At 40.0% G+C, this 16,042-nt stretch overlaps 1 protein-coding gene across 2 annotated transcripts in view; it reads right to left on the reverse strand.

The window, feature by feature from the left end:
* The window catches only part of Fkbp14 (peptidyl-prolyl cis-trans isomerase Fkb14), a 110,523-nt gene extending 94,748 nt beyond the window's left edge, over positions 1–15,775 (reverse strand). The window contains exon 1 of one of the 2 annotated variants that reach the window (XM_076763060.1): positions 15,460–15,775. In XM_076763060.1, the coding sequence (XP_076619175.1) occupies positions 15,460–15,689 (230 nt within the window). In that variant the 5' untranslated portion in view covers positions 15,690–15,775. The remainder of the gene's footprint in view (positions 1–15,459) is intronic. The other variant, XM_076763064.1, reaches the window with a different exon arrangement.
* Positions 15,776–16,042: the final 267 nt, after the last annotated feature.

The following is a 16,042-nucleotide window of genomic DNA, read 5'->3' on the forward strand; positions in this document are numbered from 1 at the left end:
TATCTCGAAAACGGAAAGTCGGATCGACAAAAACCAAAAGCCATTTTAAAGGGGAGGCCTTGCCGCTTCTAACAGTGGTTCAATAATGGTTAAAACACTAGTAGTTTCCGAATTGCACGTGTCTAAAGTTTTATGATTTTTAATACGCGTTAGACTATTATCCGTGAGCCGGACAATGAGACGGTCGAATTATAAAAAATTACCTTTTACATAAATTGTTTGCAAAGAACGAATACATAAATGAGTTGCAAAGAACGAACAAGCTATCAACAGGGGCGGAGTATGTATATTCTTGCGGAAGCGACGCAAGAAGGCTTGTGGATTCATTGTTTATTAAAAGAAGTTGGAGAGAGGGTCTCAAAGAAAATCACTAGGTATGAAAATAAGCTACCTAAATCTCAACAGAACGAAACATAAAGACCTCATTCATAAATAAACCCCATTAACGCCTACGCTATTGTTCGAGAGAAAATTATAATATAGTAGACAGATTATTCCATTGAGCAATGTAATAAAACGTATATAGGAAAATTGGATAAAGAAATAGGTATTGTAATACAGGATGAAAAGACTCCTTGATAGGGAATTTTACCATTGTTACTATTTAATAAAGTGCCTGCACTCAGAGTAAGTAAAAAATTTTTAATGCAAACGACTAAGCTTCCACGGTTCCAATGGAAACCACGAGGAACAGTGTTCAATTATTACAATAAACTTGTCAGCAAAAAAGCCATCAGTATTCACATGAAAAACCTTTCCAAACCTTTCCTGTTACGCACACATCGGCAAGTTTTGAAAGCTCTGCAACTTTAGAATAGGATATTAATTAAAGATCTGACAGTTCATTATTCGAAATTACATCCCGTCGTCTCCCACGGGAACAAAATACTACTGTATTTGTGCTAGGTAATTTTTCACATTTGACTGAAACTTTTTCCAAACGCATAATAACGATAAATTTCCTTATTCCGACCGATTGTTAATTTTGAGTAGATTTAGGACGTAAATTTAAGGCTTTCGTGAGATCGCTTTATTAACTAAAAGCGTGCTGGGAACAGAAAAGTGACGGCAGAACTGTAACTTTGCATGCTTCAACGTATCCGACTGAATTTGCTCGCCGAGCATAAATCACGCCGGAATAACAGTTCAACGCTGCGTGCTACTTCTTGATCGAAACATCGATTCTGGTTGGGTTTGTAAACACGTTACTATTCTAGTTTCCTGTTACATGTGGAGCAAAAGTAACACGGGACTCCAAAATTTTTATAGTTAACCTTCTTTCGTCAAACTTCGTTGTTTCCTATATTTTTTTATTTCTCGCCACAACGTAGGCAAGTAAAGAACTATGGAAGAAAAAAATTTCTGTGCTCGAGATAAGTGGAAGGCTTGATACAACAAAAATATATTCCAACAATTGTTAAACTCTGACAGTCAATGTATTACACATTTTCACTTATACCCTTTCCAGGTGTGACGTCCTACTTTCCTAAAATTCTATAACACAGTATCTCCCATCTATCAAATAATTTTCAAACGCTGCATTGCTGGAAGGCTTAAACGCAACGCCGTATCCGTTTGTCGATAATCGATGCTACTGTAACCATCTAATTTCGTCTCTACGTATCCTAACATCGAGCGAATTCATCGTGTCGACTGACTGTCTGTTTGTCGGTACGTATGTATAATACATACGTATTTTCCGTGAACGGATGTATTCGTCGAGCGTGCACTTGAGAGACAGTCTGGCGCAGAGAACAGACGTATTCCGCATTAATTTAGTCGGCGCCTCTGTTACATATCTCGTATACTTAACTAAACACGCCGCCACATACCTCCCGAAACTTAAACTTTCCCAAAAAGACGGGTTTGCCTCGTAATTATTAGCGTGGCTGTGAAATGGAAACTTTCGATTGCACCACTAAATACCGAAAATTCCTTTAACGCTTCGATGCCCAAACTTCACTTTCTCGGTGAAGAAAAGTACTTCTGGTTATTACTCGACTAAACAATAATCTCAATGATTAGAAATATGATTTTCTAAGGTGAATCTCTCCAAACGATAATTTCCAAGTTTTATTTTTAATTTATTCCACAATGAAAATAATCAAGACATTGTTACTCTTTTTCACAGATAATTCGTTACGTTAATAACAGTTAGAAGATAATATAAATATTAACAATTTTGTTATGAATAAATTATACCTGCAGAATATACTTCTTGCGAGAATACGCCTCTGATAACTTACAGTAATTGTGTCTAGACGCATAACTTTAGACACGCTGTTCATTCTCTAGCCACACACTCTGTTACTCGCTTCATGTTACTGTATATGAGCATGTGTGATCAAAATTTGAAATACTATTAAGAAAACTGAGATGTCTTATGGAAAATTTAATTATTTTCAACAAGAAAAAATGTAATATTTCTTGAAATATATCAAGTATTTAAGCTATGAAAACAAAAATTAATGGTTCCAATGCAATGGAATCTCCGCGTACGAGTTGTTCGTAATAAGGCATTGGTAACGAATTTAATACATTGGGTGTTCGTTGATTTTTCGCACAAGTTTTCGCGACAAACTCGTGGTCGTGACGCGAAATGGCGTTCTCGACGTTTTCCATACAACTCCACTTTCGACTAGTGGCAGAAAGTTGCGAGTGGATGCTAATTAGTTCTTTTTCTCGACGTTATCGTTGCAGTTGCGATAACCGAGCAGTCAAAAGAGCGATGCACACAGTTCAGGAACACTCCAAATTGTGGAAATTCGAGTACTGCGGGAAATTTGTTTTTCGTACAAACCCTGTGACCGATGCAACTTTTCTCGCGCAATTTACATGCGTTTTACTGTAAAAAATTAACAACGAATTTAAAATCTAATTCGACCGTTTCGCGTAAAACCTTTTATACCATTAAAAACAACAAAATTTTTACGAATTCAAAAAGGCTAATAGAGGACAAAATTTTAAACCGCTTGTAATTTCCAACTCTGGAACCTTGAATACGGAAATAAAATATTTCGCAGGGTTCTAAACTTTTCACATAATTAAGAGAGATGAAAAGCATACTATCAGGTCGTCTAATAATGTAAAATAAAATATTTATTAATATATGGATTCAACGTTTACTCGAGAATAGTTTTTGAGTTCACGTTTAAAGAAATAACCATCTACTCGTTAAAAATAAATTTTTATAAAAAATTGCAGTTTCCTCTTTTGCTTTAGATCCTGTTCGATTATTGGAACAGTTACCCTAATATACAACTGTCCAAGAGAACCGCGGGTGCGTTGCCCTATAATTTCTGAATTGTGGTGGCTTTCGTGGTTTTCACGTGCCCCCAGTTCACGTTGCAACATCTGTAGCAACGGAACAATGATCACGCGTAATAAACAGTTATGGATGAATACGTGGTCCACGATTGTAGCTGAGCGTCAGGAGTACTCGTTGGAGCTTATGAATTTAGTACCTCTCGCGCCCTGGGATGGGGTTGTTCAACGACGATTACGGGAGGGAAAAAGTTTGAAGCGTAACAAGAAAAAATAGTTGAGAAAACATGAACGTGACGATACTCATTATCAGCCGGGAAGCCGTTAAATTCGCGTCACACCTCGGACTGCTCGTTTCCCGGCGATTTAGATTGACTCCGATGTTTTCACGGAATTTCTAATGGATATTCGAAATTCCTCTCAGGAACTACCGGAGAAAGAACGATCATTTTTTCCTGGAAAAGTTATCTCATCGATCGTGAAACTTTCGTTATTACGGGACGGCCGGCAGCGGGATACATCGTGCAATATTTAAGGGGACACTTGTATCGCCACGGTCGCGAGAAGATGATCAATTACGCTGCAAAAATACCGTGAAACGCGGACTTGGAGAGAAACGCCGCTTCTTATTTTCGCGCGTCGATTCGTCGAGCGTGCACCGTCTTCCGTGACTAGAACCGTTCCTTCCAGACAACGCGGGAACAATGGAGTTACGGTCTTAAGCTAAGTTCGTATTGTGCGGGTAACGGTAAAAATTTCAAAGTGTTCCACTTCTTCGTTATTACGATACCTATGTAAAATATTAAAGCAATCTTCTCCGTTCGATACTCCGGACCATTATCTTCGTCGGTAGATTCTGTTTGCCGATAACGTTATCGCGAATCGTGTAACGAGTAAATACAGTTTCAGGTCGTAAGCGATAGATGCTGAGAAAGTCCAGAGAACCGTGTTCAAATTAAGCATTTTTATGCTTCCTCGCGTGTATCGAATATCAAAATATAGTGTCTAAATAAATATAAAATTTTCGATTCTATTGTTTAGGATGAGGACTGTACTCTCTAAGGTACATCTCAGGCAGCTTTCGTTCGCTCCTAGTTCTCAACGAACCACAATGCCAATACATCTGTGTCAACGTCATCAACCGTCTCGATACGATTCGATCGAATTAATTTGCGACGATGATAGTCTGTATCATTCCACGATACACTGTAGAACGTCGATGTGAATTTACAACTCGTTGTCCGAGACGACGCTCCAACAGCGACTGACGCTAGAAAATTGGATTACCAAAAGTCAATATTCCCTCGCACAGTCGTTCCGTGCACAAACTTCTCGAGATTCCCGAAACGCTTAGTTCTAACGCTTGGTTCCCACGGAGACTCCCTTCAGCGATTGTTTGAAGCATGCTTCGTTAAGTTTCTATCGCCGTGTACCCTCCACCCAACGTTACACGTTTCCCGACACCCAACATCGCCGACAACCGGTCAACTCGATCAATTCGCCGGAACGTTCTATGCAAAATTGATACGATCCGTTTCCAAACGGCGCGGTCAACCTTCATCGATCACAGGCCGGATTTCTATGATCCACGGCCTGCCAATTACAAGAACGAGTTACCTGCGATGAAACAAGCTGAACAAGCTCGACGACATCTCGTCGATCCGATTCCCCCGGCGATCGAAATCGGGCTTAATCGGTCGAGTCGAGCGCGATAACCGCGTAAAATAAAATCAGATAATGCTCGTTTTGTAACGGAATAAGCTTCGGATTCCCGTTAATATCCGCCGCGATTTCCTCGTTACGCAGCTACGCAGCGTCCCTCGGTAAATACGTTTAAGCTGAGCTTCGCCGTATTCATGGGAACGCGACGAAATAATCGACTACATAGACGTACGGACCGATCCAAATCTCGTTTTCGTGTTCGCGATACCGGGAACGTAATAACACATGTCAGATATAATTAAAATGCAACGGAAAATTTATTAATTTAGATTAAAATACGATTTCCCCAATTCTTAGGAGACTGACTTTGATTTTCATGTGTTTTTGAAGAATGACAGAGTGATACCTTTTGGTGTAGGTAAAATATTAGGTGTAGATACTCGACACGTTTTAATAAATGATTAATAAACGGGGGATGTTCGTGCATTTATGGGAAGTTTTAATCGTCAAAAAACTACTAATATGCAAATATCTAACGAATACTTAAAGTAAGATACGAATTATTATATTTAAAGTTTGAGACAACCCTCTACAAAGCCTTAAGTGGACTCTTAATCTCAATTGAATTATTTCACTTAATGTTGATTTTTACCAAATTGGTAAATGGAAATCATGGAGGATTACATAAATTTCCAAGTAAATAATTATATTATAGAGGTCCCAATAATCCACTTAACGGTTAATAAAAACATGCATTTGCATAAAGATTCGCAGTCTAATAATTAAAGTGAAACAATTGCAAATTCTGTACTAAAATTAAATATTAATTCAGTTCGTAAGATAGATCGAATCATTCGTCGCGATTTAAATCGGTTTAGTTGTTTCTACTCTCGGAACGTACGATTGATTTATCATAAAAGCGAAAGTATGTTTGATCGAACTGGTCGTTTGGATTTTGTAAGGCAATCTTTCCTCAGATTTAATCAAGACGCAACGAATAGAACGAGAAGATAAGAAACATCGCGTACGCAGCAATCTTGACGAGTATCCCGAGAACCTCGCTCGTTTTCTGGGACATTCGATCTCGTTACATTCTACGTGTCCCATTTTCGTTCGCGATAGGGAAACAAGCTAAACGCGCACTCGTGCAGTAAAATCTGGCAATATTACGTGCGCTTACGCTTCGAAGCGCGCGTAGGGGGTGAGTTCTATAAATGCGCGGCAAATACGATTAAATAAGCTAGATGCATAATTATACATCTCACCGCACAATCGCATTAAAGCGGTCTGGCACACGCGTTATCGTGGATCTTTTCCGACCGATTTCCGTTACGATTACGTTCATGGTCGGATTTTCGACGAGCATCACGAGAAATCAACGATCAATGGAACCGTGCACGAGAAGCTGCGTATTATTGGATGATTGCTCGGTATTCTGCATCAATGAGCGAACGAAACTTGAAATATTTCTTAAATACAATTTGATAGAAAGTATGCCGATAAGAATAAAAGCAATTCTTGGAGAATTTATTGTGGATAAACTGGAACATCTTTTGCAGTCATTACAAAGTATATTTCTACATGTTTCAGTGACGCTTCAAAAATTTTTTGGGTGGAAAAAGTTAAAATTGCTAACACTGCATATTCTCAAACAAACATACACACGGGTATTCTGTTTGTTTGAAATGAAGAAGCCTGAAAAATTCTGGATCAGTATGAGTTTCACTATACCTGATACTAGAACCAAAAGAGTCGATAATTCAAAAAATGGTAACACTTTGAAGTTTGATTATCAATTTTTTCATGTTTTTCTTTTAAATTTCAGGGGCCTAAAGAAAGATAATATCTTTAGATGTTAATATAACAAACATTATTGGAATGAAAACTGTTGATATCGACGCCTATTTGCTACACTTTCTTCAGATGTTTCTTGCTACAAATAAAAATAAAAAATTACGTTCTCTCGCTCGCTTAAATAACAATTTTTAAATATTAAAACTTATCTGCTAGGGCAGAGTCGTCCGACAAATGAAAGATTCATGCTCGAATTCTAGCGACCCGACCGTACAGTCCAAGAATCGCGTGTGACAGAAAATCGAAGACTACGAGAAAGAATTTTAATTCAAGCAATTAGCTGCTCCATTAACCGTTTTAAAATATTCCTCCGGTCTGTGTCACTGTATACTCCCGTCGCCTCTTTTATTTATCACTCGTCTATACCCTGAGTATATAGGATGCTCGAAACTTTAAGAGGAAATTCTACGCGCCAAAATCAGACGACGAAATCGCGTTCAAAATGTTATATTCGAATTATTGTTTGTTGAAAAATCTGAGATTTAGTTTAATCAAAGAAGACACAAAATAATTCGTATCTTACTTTAAGCATTTCTTATATTTTTGCATACTAACACTAGAACTACCAAAGCAATCAAAATGACCCATTCCTAATTTCTAGTAAAACAAATGCAGTTTTCTATAAGAGAATGAATAAACACTCATTTCTATTGTATTATACACTTCTTCGCGTATCTATCATCTTAACTTCATTGGTACAAATAAATACACTATAATTGTAGTTCCAATAAAAACTGCATTCTATAGTTTCTTGAGAATTAAAATTTCCCATAAATGCATAAACATCCGCAGTCTACATACCGTGAAAAGAAGAATCGAACGTAAAAACGTGGTCAATTTAAAAATCCGCGAATCGTGTTTGGTTCGAAGTACGATAAAACTGTTTTCATCATCGATTACAACTAGATATGGTTTATATAAATCGCGAACTATGCGTCTTCTAGGCTCGAGCGATCCAGTCGACGGTGGTCGGGATTCCATGCTTTTTTCAACGACCGTTGCACCTCGCGTCCCTTTATTTCCGAGGATGTCGTCGACATTTACGTTCAGCGCGCCTTCAGAGATGTGCATCGGCGCATAGAGCTGATACCGCGACGCGCCTCGCGAGAAATACGCGAACGGGGAGAATAGTCGGTAGAGTGAAACGTAGAAGAGACGCACGGACGACGGGGGTGGCGGGAGAAGTACATTAAAGCCTCGACACAGCGCGGCGTATTCGCGGGACAAAAACCAACTCGACCGAAGATTTGCTCTGGGAACGGGCGGTGTGCAAAACTTCCAGCTCGGCTGAGAACTTAGCCCCGGCGGTCGAGGAAACTGGCAGAGTCGTGCCAAATGGAGTCAACGTTTTCGTCCTTGACTGTGGCGCCAGCTGCCAGTTCAAAGGGCGAAGGGTGAGGGGAGTGTCTATGCTCGAGTTGCGTCCCAAGACCTTACAAAGTTTGTAGCTTTTTTTTTAACAGACAACTATAATATGAACAGCCCACGCGCGGGAAAGGAGGTTTTTCATCCCCCAGGGTTGAGAAAACTGAGCATCGAAGAATTATCGTACAGGAAACTACGCGATCTATTAAACAGAAACCATTCGAGCTCATTGACATACTTATGAGAAGGTTGAATGAATTTCTGTACTTAATCCCTTCTGGTAATACACAAGTCATTAGATAAAATTATGCAACCTAAACGGAAATTTGTTTCACGATATTGCACGTTTCATATGTTTTGGAAATAGTTTTCTAAGCGTACATGCAAAAGTAAATCACATATTTCGTTTAAGTTTAATCGTACGCATTTAAACATGTTTATCTATGATTAAAATGAGAGTTACTTTCAGGACCGATGCACGTAAAGTTACCGGTTCTTCTTTTTACCGTTCCGTGCAATAAATACGTCGAACGAGTTTATAAGTTGTCGCGTTAATGACGCGTGACGATACACAGGTGCTCGACGAGACTGCGAAGCTTATTGGACAGAATGGATGAAATAGTGGCGCGGATGTATCGCGGCAAAAACGGGCCGAGTGGCAATCGACGAGCGACGAGCATCCGGAAAGAAAGGCTCCCGACGCTTTTGATAATCGCGCGAACGCGTCGTTGGCTCACTTTCTTCTCCGAGGTGCAAAGCGAAAGGACAGGAATTAATCATCTGCCGTATAATTGCTTCTCTCTTCCTACTAGGAGCAACTACATCCGATGCTCTCGTCATTCCAGCACTTTGTGCATGGAGATTAATTCCATCGGGCGATTAGATCGTATGGGGAAACGATTGCTTTTATTTCTTTAAAAGCGAAAGTAATCGCTCTCGATAGAATTACAAAATCAATAAAGAAATTACATTTTACTAGTACATTTTACAGAATGTTGTAATGAACATAGGAATTGGTTCGTGTAGAAGAAAACGTACGATTATATTCGAGGAAAGTGCAATTGCATTCAGCAGGCGCATCGATGCAATTTCTTTAAGGAAGAACCGTGTAACATTTCGTTTAGATATAAATCAAAATCCGATTCTGTATCAAGATTCATTAACCCTTAAGTGGATTACTTGCTCCACAAGTTTAAACTAATATTGCATAATGCTTTAAAGGAAAGTTGATTTCCATTTACCAATTTGGTAAAAATCTTAAGGGTTAAAATAATTACTATTATTTTTTTACTAAAATTTTCTAAGAAAACAAACTTTCTACATCGCATATAGAGACTCGTAAACGATGACGAACAGAATGATTGCATCTCGAAACAAACGTAACCGACTATGAATTAATTCGAGGTTGGCAGCGAACGTATAAAAGATTGAAAGGATACCTCGTTGAACGTTGGCGGATCTTTGATGAAATTATGATGCTAATGCAGATAATAACGGACCTAGTTTCGTTCCACGAACGGTACTAGCGAGGGTGAAGTTTTGTTCGCTGTGTGTAAGTAGTGAATTAACAAGGCAGGGCGAAACTTACGGGACTTTAAGTTCGGACACACGTATTCTGAAAACAAAAGACTACGCGGGAAGTTGGTGTTTTATGAAGATAAACGAAACTCAAGTTGCTTTTGGAGCGCCATAGCTCGCAACGCGATGAATATTTGATTCTTTTTGTGCACAGTTACATTTGAACGTGCCTTCTGGCGTAATTTTCCTTCGTTCGATTCGTAGGTACCTACAACGAAAGATTTTTTTTTAAATAAGCACAATGCGATCGCAATCACGTAGATTGAAACGGTCACGAAACACGGTGGCAATGTTTACGTGACAGTTAGCAACATTGTTCGCATAATAATCCGCGACAAGCATGAATTAATCGACGACCAAAAACTGAACGATTTCGGTGCGTGTTTCGGGAATATTTTTCGTCTCGAAAAAAGAGGCATTTTTTTCGCGAATCTGGCGTTAAAAACAAAGCATAATATCGGGGCGGGAAACGCTCGCGTCAATGGATCAATTCGGGCGCTCTAAACAAGCGGAGAAATCAAAAGCTGCGCTGAACAATTCCTTTTTTTCGCGCGTCATCGTCGGGGAACGTTCGGTGCAAAGTATTTGAAAGGTGATCGATGCGCGCTTTACACGCGATACAAACTAAATGCGATCGTAAAAGATACGCTGACAGTGATTCGTCCGTAAAAAACGCGGTGTCATGGACGAATCTTAACCTGTACGAGCATATTTTTAAGTAAAAGTGAATTAAAAAATTACTCGATAACATTGGCTACAAGAATAGAAAGCATGATCATTCTGACTCTCGATTATCTGGATTGCGATTAATTAAACTTTCAATCCTCCAATCTCCAGATTGTCAGGGCACTCAATTATTGGGATTCCTAAACACCAGGACCACCGACTGATAGAATTAATGATCATATAAATTCTGGAACAAACCCCAAAATCGACCGAACTTCCAATCACCATTACTCACTATTCCGGGAGCTTCCGGTTATTCACAAATTGGTTCTCGATTTCGAACTTTTTGGACACATAATCGGATCATCGCGATAGAGATAAAATACACGAGGCTAACAAACAGTTTTAATCGAAGTGATTTAGATTGATAACGAAAACATGAACAAAATTAAAGAAAGTTATTTTAGAGTCGTAGACATCGATAAAGAAGATTAACGCGTATTTGAGAATAATATTTTCAGTTGTTTTCAAGAGTTTGTTGTTCGTAAATAAGTTTTGCAAGGCACGAAGCTCGGAAAGAATCGGAAAAATAAAATGAAGCATGAGAAATCCTATTAATCGTTGTATATCATTTACAGAGTATTATGTAATAAATGCCCCTTATAGTCAATTTAAAATATGCACGATGCTCCGTATCTCCTTAAAAATGTACAGAATATTGCGTAATACAAGATCTTCCTTTACTTTAAAACGTACTCATCCGGCTGTTCAAAGAAATCGATTATGCGGACATCCTGTGCTCCGACTACTTTGAATAATTGACGTTCTACGGTATCTCCTAAATTATTTACATTTCGAAGATTTCACCTTGCCAGTTTTATAAGCAGAATCGATTTGTGTGGAATAGGTGCAATTGTATCTGGCAGCTACACAAGTGCATATACATACATTCTCGATGTTATGTTTCATTTTGATAATTTGTGCCCTGTGTATTTGTAATGTTATTTTGAAATTATTTTATAAAAATAATCTACAAACGGTCAAATAAATACGTGTCACTATCTTTATAAAAATCGCTTATTGCAGTACCAGCAGTCCAGTATGTGTTCAGTGTGAAATAAAATAGGAAAAAATTTGTTCCGGTTCGCTTTCTTTCAGCTGTGTTCGCGCACATTGTTATGACAATGAAAATACCTGCCTTTTGTACCACTTTTCTGATTCGTTCGTCTGGACATTTTTATATCGTATCAAAAATTTCCAATAACACGTCGTTAAAACTCTCAATCTATTTTCCCATTCAGAGATGAACACCATTTTAGTCGAATAATGAACAACAGAGGCCATTACACAACGATCGACTCTTTTACTTTTTAATACTTCATTGCATAATTCAAATTTTAATTTTTATTCGACTAAGTATACTGATGGACTAAGCTTTTACTGTTTTTTAAAAGAATATTTGAAAATATCGAACGGTGCTCCAAACCTTTACACGTAGAATGAAAGCATTACGTTTCAACGATACGAAACAGAGTTCCAATAATCATCTTTTACGTTCGTACGAGCAAAGTTATTTCCGAAAACACACAAACTGTCTCCATCATTCCGTGGTCGAGAGGCCACATTCCATTCGTACCGCATCAGCTCGCCGTCACTCATGACCTCCGAACGTGGCATTAACTTTTCCCGGCGCAATGCGTCCGTTGGCTCCACGATTAACGGTATCGGTAACGGCCCATGAAACAATTTAGACGTGGCAACGCGTCGCTTCTGTCGAGTATTATTATAGTTCTCCAATCTATCACGGTCGAGTTTGCACCAAAGGTTCGATCGATCGACCATGGGAACAGACGAGTAATCTAAAAACGTTTATTTCAAATCGAGCACTTTGACAAAACAATTGCTACCTCCCTTTACGATTCTTTCTTTCCTTTCGTTTTTAATTGATTCAACAATTCCTATTTTCCGAACATACGAGATGTGTTTTTCAATTTTTTAAGATTTACCAAGCTTTACCACAAAGTCTGCAAATCTGAGATGAACCGCCAGTTTTAATGCTTTTAAATCCAAATTAATAATATATTATCTAAAAGGGATTTCTTGTCGAAGGTGCATCGAATCTGGAAAGACTTTTAAGAGAGAAGACTTATGGGATCCAGATCATAAAAATATGATATTATTTCTTTCTTGATCGTAAGTAAAATAATTATCATTTTCAGGGAATATTTTCTGAAATTAATTTGGGACGATGTAAGCGACTTGGGATTTTTTAAGCTTAAAAGTATACTCCAACAGTTGTTAAATTTCGACGATCAGTATAGTAATATAAGGAAATGTTTACGTTAAAAATTTTCTTCCGTGACCCGTTCTCGTCGCGAGTAAAAATTCTCGTTCCACGACGCGATCCGCGTTCGACATTACGAAATGCAGCAAAGAAGGACTCGCTGGTTGCTGGAAACGATGCGCACGGAAATGTTCAAACCCTTTACTCCGGGCGCAAAGAGAAATTCGTCGGTCCAACGTCTGCAATTTTTACGTTTGTATTAATGTCAGCGTCAAAGCGACACGCGAGGGAGCGCGTTTAAAACGCCGATAGGTTGAAAGAGAGGGACAAAGCGAAAGAGATAGACGCCACAAACGCTGTGCTCGCAAAACGCGAAACATTCCACGGAAGTTTTAACGAACGGTGATTTAGAGGAATGATTATGAAAACACGAGAGCGCAGCGCGCGAGGACGCTTATCCGAACGCGATACAATTTCGCGCGATATTACTGCGACCTCAAAGGGCTCGCTGGCCACATTTCTCTCTGGTAATATCGAATTTGAATCGCAAACAGGGCTGATGCGCCCTTCCGCCGAGCTGCTTGATCTACGACAAAAATAATAACCGGTACGTTATTGGTCAACGACTGAACGTTGGAAAAGGTTCGAAATTTCTGTACGTTACGCCAAAATGTAAGAATTTTTTCGAGTATAAATAATTTATCTCGTCGGAGCGATACATCGATAACTAAAATTTATAATTGGCACGTTATGTAATAGATATTTCGACGATCAACTTTAAATCTCTTCTCGCGAGCTCGTTAGGTCAACTTTACTTATCCGTAACACGATATTCCGCAAAGATAAACACTTACAAGATAATCTTGACAGCACCGACAACCAAGAAGGCACGATTATTTATTCCAGCGACGACAGTCGTCGCTACGCGCGATAACGTCATTTTTACCCGCAAATATATTTAACTACGATTATCTCGACCCGTTATCGTCGACGATGAAAAAATTTTCGACGATCGTCCGTTAGGCTCGAGTAAAAAATTCCATTGCTGTCGTGACCGATAAAAGACTAAATTCGCAAATAACGTGTGTTCCACGACGCAACAGTTTCGTATTATACGACACGAGTAGTTAAATATCCGACGTTTAACGGTCTGGAGGATCGTTTCGTGCAAGGAACGGTGGAGAATGTAAGTAAACCTGCTGTCAAAACCGATTTCTGACGTGGCACAGCGTCTAAAGTGCTCGAGTCATTACGTTGTTGAGATTTCCCGTTATCGATACTGACTCAGGCTTCTATTTTAGACACTGGTACCAGCGCGTGCTCCAAATTCTAACCGCAGGGCTCACTATACGTGCTTTCGAAAGGAAGTTAATTTTTACGTTTGATTTCAATCGAGCGCTCAAAACAGTTTCAAAATTTTTCTTATTTATAGCCCCTCTTTTGTACTATTTCCGTATTTGCTTAAAATCTAACCAAACCTTAGAATGGGAACAAATTTTTGCACGACATTCAAAACGTGACCAGAGAATCTTAAAATGTGTTTTATCGTACAGAATTGTCCACAATTTTTTTTTTATTATAATACCCTTAACTACTATATCTATATTACATCATTTTCACTGTTGTATTTTGACGTGTAAAATCACTTCGTAAAATATTTATCACTAGCAGATAAACACCCTGTGTAGACGCTTGAGTTACGAGTGCTCTCGTCGTCGCAGTATCGCAGTACGAGCATATCACCGACAAAAATTAGAATGCATATGCATACATTGAATCGAACGAACATTTATTTGAAAACGCGTTTCGAAGTTCCACTGCGCGCGAGAATGTAAAAAATATGAACTCAATAGAGTGCATTAACAGACCACTTGTCGAGTCATCTGTTTACACGTTCCTCCTGCAAAGTGTCCGCGTTGGCAGATCGTGCGCTCCAATGGTGTGAGAGCACGTTTCGCGTTCGAATGAATCGTCAACGTTAAACCGTCCCGTCCAATGATCGCGTGGATCCACGTATGAGCTGGATCGACGTCATTAATGTAACCATACGGGTGAACACTGATCCTCGTAACGGATATCTAAGTAATTTAAATTCGACGATTTCTAATTAGTCTTGTTCGACGCTTCCTCTGTGTACGTATACCGGCTAGCTGTATACGATTGAATATCAAGAGAGGTCATTGATCGTTTCGAGAAACTGCTGGTAGAAACAGAAATTCAAAGGCTGCCTTCCCGGTACGCGTACGATTTACGAGCGTTTCTAGTTCAAACTATTCGTGACGCCTGAATTACGTATCACCGGCACTCCGGTGATATCTTGGATCGACAATACACCGAACAAGTTTCGTTCCATCGACCTAATTAATTACTTTCGCACGGTACCGTTTACTACTCTCAAGGTTCTTGCACGATACGTTACCAACGACGAAAGGAGGATCAACTTGGAAGATGATACCATCGCTAAACGTAACTGCTCCTAATCGACATAAACGAGACTGCCGTTCGTTGACATCACGCCGTCCTACGTGTACGATGGAACGGATCCTCGACATCTGGAACGCCAGTTCCCTCGGTCTACGCGATCGTCGACCTCAAAATAATGCTGGTCCATTTTAAAAACGTTCTCAAAGACGGACACACTCATGGAAGGAATGCAGCGCGGACACGCGATAGGTGAGACACGTGTGTCCGTAAGATCGAGCCGAGTCTGGTCGCGAACACAGGAAATGAAGCACGACCGCGCGGAGACGCGTGACCGGAAGCGCTGTGCGCGAAACGTCACTGACCTTGAATCGAACTTGGTACCATCCTGCAGCGTGCCGGTGTAATGCATCGTCAGCTGGTCACGGATTTTCGACTTGTTGTCGCATACCTCCGGCACGTAGACCTTCTCGACCTTCAGTCCCGACTGGCTTTGATCGGCATCGGCGAAAACAAGAACGACTGCTAGCACGACAAGCACCGTACGGCACGACGCGAGCACGACACTCGCGGTATTCTTCGAACGGACAGCCATGATTCGGTACGTACGCTGGCGAATGCTCGTGAGCAACTGAGTCGTGTCGCGCTGTACTACGTCGAGCTACCTTCGTTTCCCTCCCCTGCTGACGGCTGGCTGCGCTGTGCTCGGTTCCGAGATCAGGCGAACGCGTTGGAAAAGGACGAGAGTACCGTGCCGCCACATTGCGCCGTCTCATTGGCCCCACGGAATATGTAGGTCTCTGCCTCGGCCTCTTTTCCTCCTTCCTTGTTTCACGCCGTCGCCGTCTCACCCGTTCGGGTTGCGTTCTGGTCCTCGGCTGTCCCTTTTTTTCCCTTCGGTACGGGTTTTCTCTCGCTTCAGCCCGGAGGCTTCCTCTCGCCGATCAT

The sequence above is a fragment of the Colletes latitarsis genome, chromosome 1 (genome assembly GCF_051014445.1).
Source record: "Colletes latitarsis isolate SP2378_abdomen chromosome 1, iyColLati1, whole genome shotgun sequence".
NCBI classification, from domain to species: Eukaryota; Metazoa; Arthropoda; class Insecta; order Hymenoptera; family Colletidae; genus Colletes; species Colletes latitarsis.